General features: G+C 38.4%; 1 protein-coding gene across 1 annotated transcript in view; it reads left to right on the forward strand.

Moving 5' to 3' along the window:
- LOC127988454 (26S proteasome non-ATPase regulatory subunit 1) overlaps positions 1 to 9,394 on the forward strand; it is a 29,106-nt gene extending 19,712 nt beyond the window's left edge. Inside the window, exons 17-25 of the mRNA XM_052591213.1 lie at positions 2,989 to 3,103; positions 5,239 to 5,355; positions 6,215 to 6,317; positions 6,952 to 7,121; positions 7,784 to 7,876; positions 7,999 to 8,091; positions 8,177 to 8,371; positions 8,630 to 8,794; positions 9,213 to 9,394. Coding sequence (XP_052447173.1) covers positions 2,989 to 3,103; positions 5,239 to 5,355; positions 6,215 to 6,317; positions 6,952 to 7,121; positions 7,784 to 7,876; positions 7,999 to 8,091; positions 8,177 to 8,371; positions 8,630 to 8,776 — 1,033 coding nt within the window. The 3' untranslated portion in view covers positions 8,777 to 8,794; positions 9,213 to 9,394. The remainder of the gene's footprint in view (positions 1 to 2,988; positions 3,104 to 5,238; positions 5,356 to 6,214; positions 6,318 to 6,951; positions 7,122 to 7,783; positions 7,877 to 7,998; positions 8,092 to 8,176; positions 8,372 to 8,629; positions 8,795 to 9,212) is intronic.
- The last annotated feature ends 1,956 nt before the right edge of the window (positions 9,395 to 11,350 follow it).

Consider the following 11,350-nt stretch of genomic DNA (forward strand, 5'->3'; position numbering starts at 1 on the left):
CTGTGAACAATCTTCGTCCAACTCGTCCTTCCCAGTACTGCTATGTGCTGTATAGACACATCTGTTTCCCACCTTGACATTGTGTAGCTAGAGGTTGAAAACGCCAACAAAAGAGGCTCATTCTAAATGTTTTTTAAAGTAGTTATAATAGTATCATTTGATTGTACCATTATTATTATAAATATTTTGAATAAAAAAACTTAATTTGAGCCATTTAGTAATTTTGTTCTATTTGTCATTTTCTTTGAATAATAATCTGATATGATAATAATCGGACCTAAATTTATTCTTTTAAAATTCCTTCAATTGCTTTTATACCCAAAGTTTTGTAGACGTCTAATGAGAAATGTTTCAGTTGAAACTCTTTGACTTTTCTATTGTGAGTATGTATGGAAACCTGAAGTCTTTGTTTTAATAATAAACTAGTAAAAAAAAAAAAAGTGGACTGGTGTTGGTGGAGGGGACTCTTTTGTTTGTTCATTTTACTGGTGCGTTGGATAATGTCTGGCAAAGGGAAACTCTTGAACCGTGAATGCCTCCGACTCCTGGAGTGTGTCAGACTTTGTCTTTTGTTTATGAAAGTTAACAAGAAAAAACTTAAATCAGACAAAACTAAATTTAGGACTGAGCTTTTAGCTAAAGAATTAAGAGGCTGTTAAGGTTGATTGAGCTTGCGAAGTAAGACAAAGCAGTTCTTATGAAGGAATTTTTTATATATATATATGATATGTGTATGTATATATATATATATATATATATATATATATATATATATATATATATATATATATATATATATATATATATATATATATATATATATATATATATATAATGTGTGTGTGTGTGTATATTTAGCCTTTTGGGGACAGTGATCTTTGACATTGAACGAGTGCAAGTTGTGAATATAAAGTTTAAATTTTTTTATTAGAATGTTTAGTACTTTTTCATTAGTGTTTAAATAATGGTTTTCTGTTTTTTGTTTTTTTTTTTACTTATAGATGTACCATGCATAGGCATGTGTATTAGTGTAGAGTGCAAACATTGTCTTTTTTTATTTTATAAATGCCTAAAGATGTATTTTTTTTTTTTTTTTATAAAATTGGCAAGTGGCTATGAATGAATACCAGAAAATATTGAAGGCAAATCTAGATTTGTGTGTGACAACAAATGAAGCTCCAGTCTGAATCTGAGATGAGCCTCTAAAACCCAAATGACCAGTCAGGATTAGATTGAATAAATGGCCGTGGATGACCATAAGACCCTGGCCAAGATTTGTATTTGTACAGAAGGTTCCCAACTCCAGTGTTGAAACTGTATTTCTCAGCTTGCCAAGTTCGGCCCTTGATATCCAGCACAACTCATTAATTCCAGCCTGATGAAAGATTAAGTCAAATCCTTTTTATTGCTAGTTGGCATTTGTATGGGAGTACTAAATTGTGGATTAGCTTCCCACGGAAATGGTTTGGCCTGTGGAAAGGGTTCAATAAGTTGTCTCAACTGGACATGTTGTCTGTTATTACTGACGAGATGTTGTTTGTTGTTGCTCTGGACCAAAACTGAACTTTAAATTTAATTCAGTTTATTTTAAATCGACCTGGTATTATACAAACTACAAATATGGTTATGCACAATTAATCGCATATTGCAATCAAATGATCTATGTCGAGCAGATTAGTCTGAATTAAAGATTAGATACTTATTTGAATTCATTTCCATGTTTACATAGATGTATTATTAACTTTTAGTTAATAATATTTGATACTTTTTATTTGAAGCTTTTAAGTATTTAGATTGGCGCTTTAATATCTGTGTTTCCATTTCTAATTTGCACCTTTGCATTATTTAATATAAAAAAAATAGCAAAATGATGCGCTTTTATTAATGAATGTTAAGCTAAACTAAAATGTATTTTTGTATTTTTTTCTCGCGACAAGTCACGATGACAGATGTTGCTATGTTTACATATATAACACAGACACAGCACTAGCCCTTATTTTTAATTCGAAGGGTAAGCCAGGTGACCGTTAATTGTGGGGGGGAAAAACACGAGTCTTAAAAAGTATTGCGATATATGGAGGTTTTTGGCGAAATTCATGTTTACAGCTGGCGAATTTTCAATTTGCGCAATTTGAGAGGTAATGGAAAAACAGCGTATGAAACGTAATACTAGTATATAGAAGTAAGGATTTATAATAATGGATATTGATTACGTTATATATCAGTGCCATCCCTAGATTGATTGATTGTTATTTTTTATTTTTTTTTATGTAAATAGCTAATTCAAGTCAATGAGAAGAACTAATTCTCTTTAGTGCAATAACTTTGCTCCCTTTCAGTGACTTTGTGTTATGTGACATATGAGAGTGTTGGCATAGCCGAGTCTCAAAGGAGGATTTAATGAGGAAAATGAGGCTGTTATTTGATTACTTTATTCCTGCGTGGCCATTTAGACCTTCGGGCTATTTAAGATTACCATTACCACAGACTTAAACAGAAGATTTACATAGAAACGTCCTTGAAACGGTTACTGCAAGACTCTTTTTTTCTTTTTCCTGTAATTGGTAAACTATGTTCCTCAACAGATCAAGTTTGCATAGATATTGATATTTTTGTTCATATGGAAGCTTTCTATATATTTCATTCAACTGTATTAAAAGCCAAAGAACCACATTTTGAAGTCTTGTCACATTTATGGCCTAAGATTCCCATTGCCATACTTTTATGTTTCGTTCATAATAAACTCATGTGCATACTTCAGATATGCTTAATGAATGGAAACCTGTAGTGTTTTATAGAGTAAGATTCTTTTGTTATAAATTTAAGTTTGGCTGCACACCAGTTTAATAGTCCTTTTGCATAAACTTTGTACAAAGAACTAAAGCCTCGCATTCCTTCAGTCGATCCAAAGTATTGCTGTCGGAGAAAATAAACCGTTTGGAGAAATGGATGGTCTTTGCTTCAAGTGTTTTGTGTTTGTGTCTACAGGACTCCAGAACAGTGTCCCAGTGTGGTTTCTCTGCTGTCTGAAAGCTACAATCCTCACGTCCGCTGCGGCGCTGCAATGGCTCTGGGCATCTGTTGTGCTGGCACTGGGAACAAGGTGAGTTTGGATCAATACTGTATCTGTACTCGGTACTCTTAGCTTGTTAATACATTTAAAGGTGTCCCCAGAGTGTGTATGCAAAGTTATATCTCAAAATACAGCACAGATAATTTTTTATAGCTTATTGAAATTGCCAGTTTAAGGGTATGAGTTAAAATGCTCTGTTTAAGTGTATGTCCCCTTTAAATGAAAATGAGCTAGTGCTTCCTCCTCCCTTACAGTGTTGCCAAGTCCGCAGTTTTCCCACGAAATTGGGCTACTTTAACACTGTTTCAAAACGCAATTTTTAACCACCCCATTCCTATACACAACCATTCTGGCAGCACGAGAAGGCAGCATTAGTGAAAACAGACCTTGACAATTGTAGCTTTAGCAACATTAGCCAAGAAGCTCTTTTGGTGATGCGGGATGCCTTCTTTTATGGAGTCTGGATGTTTGCGCACGAAGCATTGGTATCGATCCCTCTTTCAGAAGCGATCTTTGCACAACTCCAGAACTGAACTGAGCCTCGTTTGTGAAGTGTAAAGTGTTAATAGGACAGAGAGAGTCACAAATGGGTGGGACTTTCTCTGACTATGCAGTCATAGTCTGGAACTGCTAGTGTGCAGAGACTGTTTATGATTTTTTGGGATGGTAAAACAATAAGTGAGTGGATTTGTACCATTTATAGGGTGGTTGTTTTCAAACACTGCAGCCACACAACCGTGTTCAAACACCTTAGAAAAGTGATTTTTGCATTGTATGGCACCTTTAATCGAGTCTTTTGTGCACAAATCGAACATGTGGTATAATGATGTCAAGAGTTATGATGTCAGATTTATTATTTATTTGTATTAACATTTTTCACAACATTCTTTCAAAGCAACTTTACATAAACTCCTAATGCTAATGTATAATGTAAGATATTGTAATATCTTCACGCCTTATAGTTGCATTTAGTAGATTAGAGCTGGAAATGTTATAGCTTATAATATACACACATCATATCGATATATCATATGTACAATGTGAGTATAGTGTACGTATGCAAATAAAGTTGGGTATATATAACTTTATGTTAAGTGCTCTGAGATTTGATATAGTAACGTTTTGTTACAAGATTTGTATCGCTTTATATGTGTACTGTAACTTCTAATTTATCAACAATATCAGTTCTTGTTCAGTCATTGTTGTTGCATCTGTGGCCATTTTAGTCACAGTCTGGAGCCCTTATATGACTGTTAAAGTTTAGATGGCTGAACGATTATTAAAGGAGTCTGTAAGACAGCTGGGCAAGATCTGCCAGGACCCAAGAGAGATGTTTGAACTGTCTTACAACAATCCTGAGAGATGGGATTGGCTCTTATGCATGCTCAGGTCGGTTCTGTGACTAATTGCATTACCAGTGGAAGAGTCACAGATGGCACATTTACCTCTCGAGTGGAGATGAGATTAAAACCAATGCCTTGGACGATGCTCAAGCCATTAACCACTCAACTCCCTCGTTGGGTGAGCTGGAAAAATGGAATAGGAAGATGGTCTTAACTTATAATAACTCTGGGAGTTTTTTGGTGAGCCAAGATCTCCCACATTTTTAATTCTGTTTAAATGGGTCACAAATTCAGCTTTGGGTCTGAGATTTATACACCTGGTCAAAGTTTATTGCAATATAATTTCTGCTTTTGCTGTCCCGACACAATCCTTTTTTGGCTCCGTTTGTCAAACAAACTCTGGCTTTATTTTGAATTAATCGTTCCAAACAACTGCTGACTCAATCGAGGAAATATGATGGTATGTTGTGTAATGTTACCTGAGCTCTCAATGATCTGTGAGCCAAACTTGCTGGTTCGGGCTCCGTCTTCAGTGTAGTTGTAATTCAAAATGATTTGGCTTTTAACTTAAAGATCAAATGTGACCCTAAATACCCATGAGCCAAACTAAAGGATGAAAAGTTCATGTGCTAGAGTCTAAAATTTTCAGGGCAAGTCTTTCAGTTTGGTACTCCTGTTTATCGAACAAATACAGCTTTGTTTTAACCACTGTATGAGTGGAACTTCATTGGGAACAAGACACAGTGTCGCGTTCATAAGACATTTATAAGATTTAAATGAGAAATGAGATGATTTAAAAGCTGCATTATATGCAATTTACAGGAAGCAATCAATCTCCTGGAGCCAATGTCCAATGATCCAGTGAATTACGTAAGACAGGGGGCGCTGATCGCTTCGGCTTTAATCATGATCCAGCAGACGGAGGTCACCTGTCCAAAGGTAAGGGGGATGTGTGACTTTGGGTGGTTCGGGTTAATTATTTGGCTTTTGGGATTCGTAAGTGTTAAAAAAAGACTTTGTCAATCCTTGCCTGACTGCAATATGAGGCACAGAACTACAAAATCACAGTAAATGTTTAATATACATTCATGTGGATCGCATGTTACACCAATAAGGTTCCAGATTAACGGATGTACATTACCTAGAGGAACTTTTTGTGGGCTTGAGAGACTACACAGACTGAAAATGAACAATAGGCTGTCATTTAACTGTTTATTATTGATTCTAGTGTGCACCTAAATTATAAATATTCACCTCTTATAATATCAGACTTTTGTCGAATCATTTCTACAATGTGGTTGTGTAGTCACGGTACATTTGCTTGTTTCTTGGGGTGATTTTCCTTCGGGTTTACCACATGATTATTACCGGACTGCGAATTTTATGGCCACATGAAAGTAACATTGATTTGAAATCCTTGTTTTATGGTGTAATAAAAGGCTGGAGTTGTAATAATGGCAATCATTTGTTAAATATCCCTTCCGGGCAGACTTTAATTCATGCTAGCCACATGTTTTATGAGCCTGGCCTGAAAACTTGGGGAGAGAAAGCGGAGTATGATTCTCATAAATGCCTTCGAACAGACTAAATTTAACAGAATCTAAGTGTTTATTTAATATTTTGGAAAGCGAATTAAGTCATTTCGCACATGAATCTGTATTGACCTTGTCAAATCCCTAAGAAACCATCTTTTAAATTAAGACCAGAACCATTTTGATTTTGCATCTTGTTTCCTGTTCTCGTTCATCGGTTGTTGTATATCAGAGATCAGCTGTACCTTGGCTATTTCTTTCCATAGGTGAACCAGTTTCGACAGCTCTACTCAAAGGTGATCAGTGACAAGCACGATGATGTGATGGCCAAATTTGGGGCCATCCTGGCTCAGGGCATCCTAGATGCAGGTCAGTATCAGATGTGACTATTTAAAGTTTCTAGACTAGACTTTTGTGTGTTTCGTTTCATTTATTTCTTTGCATTCTGCCTTACCTTCTTCTCATTAATGGAATAAAGGAAAAATGCTTAGTAGAATTTTGATCTTTTTAATGCATCTATTGCTAAAAATGTCAATGGATTTTTTTTCTCTCTCTGGGTTAATGTGCTTTATAGAGTCTTTATCTCAAATAACTGAATGGTTGTGCGTTCTGTGCTAAATGTGATGGTGAAAGCAAACCTTTTGTATGCATGTTAGAGCAGGTAAGTCGTTTTAAGGCTTTGCGAATAAACCGAATAGAATCGTGACAAGAATGTGGCGTGGCAAACAAGATAGCACCACGTCTTCATGCCACTACAAGCAAATATCATTCACTCAGTCCCACGGGTGCTTGCCTATTAATATTGAAAGAATGCATCGACCTTCAAGATGCTCTTGCCCCAGCTTCCCAAATATAAGCTTGTGTACAAACCCACCAATTCGGGAGAGTATTTCACATGGAGTGTTCTGATGGGTAGCATTTTTGCTGTTGAAGCTTTGCTAATGAAGAGTTGGCTTGGGGTTCCAGAGGAGCTTGCTTACACCATCTCTCTGATTCTTCTCAGGCGGTCGTAATGTGACGATCTCTCTGCAGTCACGCACAGGCCACACCCACATGCCATCTGTGGTGGGTCTCTTGGTCTTCACCCAGTTTTGGTTCTGGTTCCCGCTCTCTCACTTCCTGTCTCTGGCCTTCACACCCACAGCTATCATTGGCCTCAACAAGGATCTGAAGGTAAGAAGAAACATCTTCCAGCCTATAAAGCAATCCAGTGCAACCTCAACATGGCTGACTTCCCTCGTATATAAGAGAAACATTTGTATGCATTAAGTGTCAAACTTTATAAACCCCATGTATCCATCTTGAAGCCAAACCATTAAACCATGCATGCTAGTTGGAGCACTGGTAAAGCGGTTTGTTCAGAAGTGTCCAATCGTGTTCCTGGAAGGCCACTGTCCTGTAGTTTAGCTCCAACCCCAATTGGTCACACTTGAACCAGCTATCAAGAGTCTTCAGGGACGGGTTTGGATTAATCTGGGGTTAACGCAAATGTTAAAACTAGGTAAAGCCGATGCTACCAAAATTGTCCTCTTCATTGCTTGAGGCACAAGTACTGCATGTTAAGAGTACTCTCAGAAAAAAACTTGGTGAACTAGTGAACTTGGTGGATGTTGCAACATCCTAACTGTCATTGAACCTCCTATGTGACTCCTATGAAAGGCTGTAAAGGGGCAATGACTTCTGGAGTCCTACAAATAACACTTCTCAAACAAACCACACAGGAGACCTGTTTGATATCAAAATATTTCTAAGAGAACAGAATAAAGGTTAAATCTTTTAAGTCTTTAAATCTACACTTTTCCATTTTGAATGAATAAGTTATTTCCTGTCAACAGATGCCAAAGGTGCAGTATCGATCCAACTGCAAGCCCTCCACCTTTGCTTACCCTCCACCCTTGGAAGTGCCAAAGGAGAAGGAAAAAGAGAAGGTCTGTTTTAACCCTTTCATCATGAATGCTCACCTGGCTTGTCACAACTCCACTCGATACCGAAAACCAATGTTCCAGTCCCAGATTTCGTGGCGTAACTTAACCCGCTGTTCTTCTGTCAGGTTTCCACCGCCGTTCTGTCCATCACGGCTAAAGCCAAGAAGAAGGAGAAGGAAAAGGAGAAGAAAGAGAAGGAAGAGGAAAAGATGGAAGTGGTATGCCTGTCCCACAGCACTTCCAGAAACCTTTAGCATGTCACGTACTGCAGAAACCTAGTAATTTGGTCTTTATCTGATGCAGGAAACACAGGCAGAAGCAGAGAAAGAGAAGAAAGACGAGGAGAAGGAGAAGGAAAAAGAGAAAGAAAAGGAAAAGGAAAAGAAAAAAGAGCCAGAGCCAAACTTCCAGATGTTGGAGAACCCAGCCCGTGTCATGGCCGCCCAGCTCAAGGTCCTCACCATGCCTGACACCTGCAGATACCAGCCCTTCAAACCCGTGAGTCTGACCCCTTTGATTTGAGCCTGTTTTCTGTAAAATGAAATACAATGAGCTGCCAATGAAAGAAACATCTTCAGAGAGAAGACATTTGCTTAATAAACAGAAATTTTAGGAGACCAGATATGAAAATGTTGAAAACATGATTCTGAAGTTTGCATTAAATAAGACATGCAGACAACTGATTTTGCCTGAAAGTATATAGTTGGACTGTCACACCATATAGTAAACCACCTTCGTCCACATTGTCGCTCCCAGTTACACACGGGTGGCATCATCATCTTGAAAGACACCAGTGAGGAAGAGGAGGAGCTTGTGGAGCCCGTGTCTGCTCATGGCCCTAAGATCGAGGAGGAAGAACAGGAGCCCGAGGCTCCAGAACCCTTCGAATACATAGACGAGTGAGAAACGCCCCCCTTACAGGTACTTCCTCTACATTTTCTTTTCTTTGTTGTACTTTGTGAAGACGCTAAACTAAGAAAGATTCAATTTAAAATTTCATGAAATTCCGATACAATTTGATGGAGAAGTTTGGGCACCCCAGATTATTATCATTTCAACAGAAATAAGTGACTACGGGTAATCTACACAATTAAAAGGGTGGCAAAACTTTTGCACAGCCTGTTTGTCACCTTTTAACTTTTTCAACTCAATGCTGCTACTATAAGAATTTCTGATGTCTAGAAAACATCACATTATGCAGCTTTCTATAGAAACTTCATGGTATAGCATAAAAAAAAAAAAAAGAATTATAAAGATATTATGCTGCCTCATGGGGTGCCAAAACTTTTGCATCAGAACTCGCTGAAGTGCATGTGCTCATCTCCACTCTTTTTTGCAGGTGGTGTTATCAGTTCTGCGTGTTCACAGCATGCACCGCAACACGTCTACTCAAATGCTCACCCCCCCCCCTTTTTTTTATTTTTACGTTGTTTCCTCCACTTGGCCTATCGTGGTTCCTGGACGGATGTTTTACACAATGGTTTCAGTCAATACAATAAAATATATATATGTTGAACATGAGATTGGTGCTTTTATTGTTGTGGATCTGCTGTATGTTTTATGTATTTTTGGTATTATTGTCAATAATGTTGCATAAGGTGGGTAGTTGACATGGAATGCTTTTGAGAAGATATGCTATTCTACTTTAAATAGCATAACAAACTCATGTATGCAAATTGCAGTATATAAAATGAAGGGTTGAAGACACAGAAGTGGTTAAAATGTACAAACTGTGATTAACATCTTCCCACGGTCACCCACTCACTACAGCTAATATCTTTTTAAATCTCAATTTACATAAAATATAGTTAAAGAATAACCAACTGTCTGGAGGAAAGACACATCATTCAGTTCACTCACATCATCATCAATCATAGTGACAGTATTTTCTTGGAAAAATTAACAATCCACATTTTTTCCATATACTGTATATCATGCGTTCTACAGAAACTACCAAGTGACTGTGAAAGGAGGCATTTAGTCACACTTTTTCCCCCGATTGTTCACTATATCCCCTAAAGGAGAAAAAAAAAAAAATATATATATATATATATATATATATATAATTGTTTTTTTTTTTTTTTTCAGGAATAGTGACTCCGTTCAAGAAAGAAACTCATACATTTATTTTTCCTTGAAATTTGTGGTCATGCCTTAGCATCTCTGTCATTTTAGGGAGTCTAGAAATTTGACCTTCAAATGCTTTTTTTTTACAGGATTAATTGTAAATTGTGTCGTAACTGCAGAGATCTTCAGTAGTTTATTTTCCAAATAAGAAAAAGAAAGTGTTCCATAGTTCTTTTAAGGACCTTGCAAAACAGACCCCAGTCATCATCAGCCTCTCTTGATGGACCGTGCTCTTTTAAACTGAATGAAAGCAGATGAAACCACTATATTATTAAACTTATGTGTCAACATCTTTCATTTATTGCACGTTTCTGAGTATGTGACCATACAAGGTGATATATCTACCAGGGAAAACAGAGACTTGTCTTGATATGACCCTAAAGGGAAGAATGGCATGTCCCGCCCAAGAATGATTGTTGGTGAACAAATACCTCCATCGCTTTTTGCCGTGAAGTACCAGTCTGTTGAAGCCGCACTAATGACAGAATGGATGGAAGAGCCAACCTCTTTTGTTCGTTCGGTCAGTCAGCAGGCTGGCCGGAGTGGTGTTGGAGAACTGTTTATGATGGGTGTCCAGGCTCTGGAGGTGGTCGAGAGCCTTCTGTTTGTTGTACTTGCTGGGTGCAGTGATGGACATGCTGACTGGCCATTTGAACTGGGGACAGGGATGATGTTATGATTCCTCGAGAGTCAGGGAATTAATTGATCTTGGCAAGAATTGCAGAACATCATTAATACAATCCTGTATTTATACACAAGAATCGGACCAATGGCTCTCTTTAAAGTCAGTAGCCCCTCACTGCAGAACACAAGATCCAGGGGGCATGGCTGGATCCACATCTAGTTGATTGAGATGGGTGGGTTTTGGGATCAGAGGGTGGAGATGGGTAGGTTTAGGGGTGGAGATGGGTGGGTTTAGGGATCAGAGGGTGGAGATGGGTGGGGTCAGGGGGTGGATACGGGTAGGTTTAGGGGTGGAGATGGGTGGGTTTAGGGATCAGAGGGAGGAGAAGGTTAGGTTTAGGGGTGGAGATGGGTGGGTTTAGGGATCAGAGGGAGGAGAAGGTTAGGTTTACGGGTGGAGATGGGTGGGTTTAGGGATCAGAGGGTGGAGATGGGTGGGTTTAGGGGTCAGGGGGTGAATACGGGTAGGTTTAGGGGTCAGGGGGTGGATACGGGTAGGTTTAGGGGTGGAGATGGGTGGGTTTAGGGATCAGAGGGAGGAGATCGGTGGGTTTAGGGATCAGAGGGAGGGTTGAGACAGGTAGGTTTGTGGAAATGTTTGGGTTTTTGGGTCAGTGGGTGGAGACGGGTAGCTTAAGGGGTGGAGATGGGTGGGTTTAGGGGTGG

The sequence above is a fragment of the Carassius gibelio genome, chromosome B22, assembly GCF_023724105.1.
Source record: "Carassius gibelio isolate Cgi1373 ecotype wild population from Czech Republic chromosome B22, carGib1.2-hapl.c, whole genome shotgun sequence".
Taxonomy (NCBI): Eukaryota; Metazoa; Chordata; class Actinopteri; order Cypriniformes; family Cyprinidae; genus Carassius; species Carassius gibelio.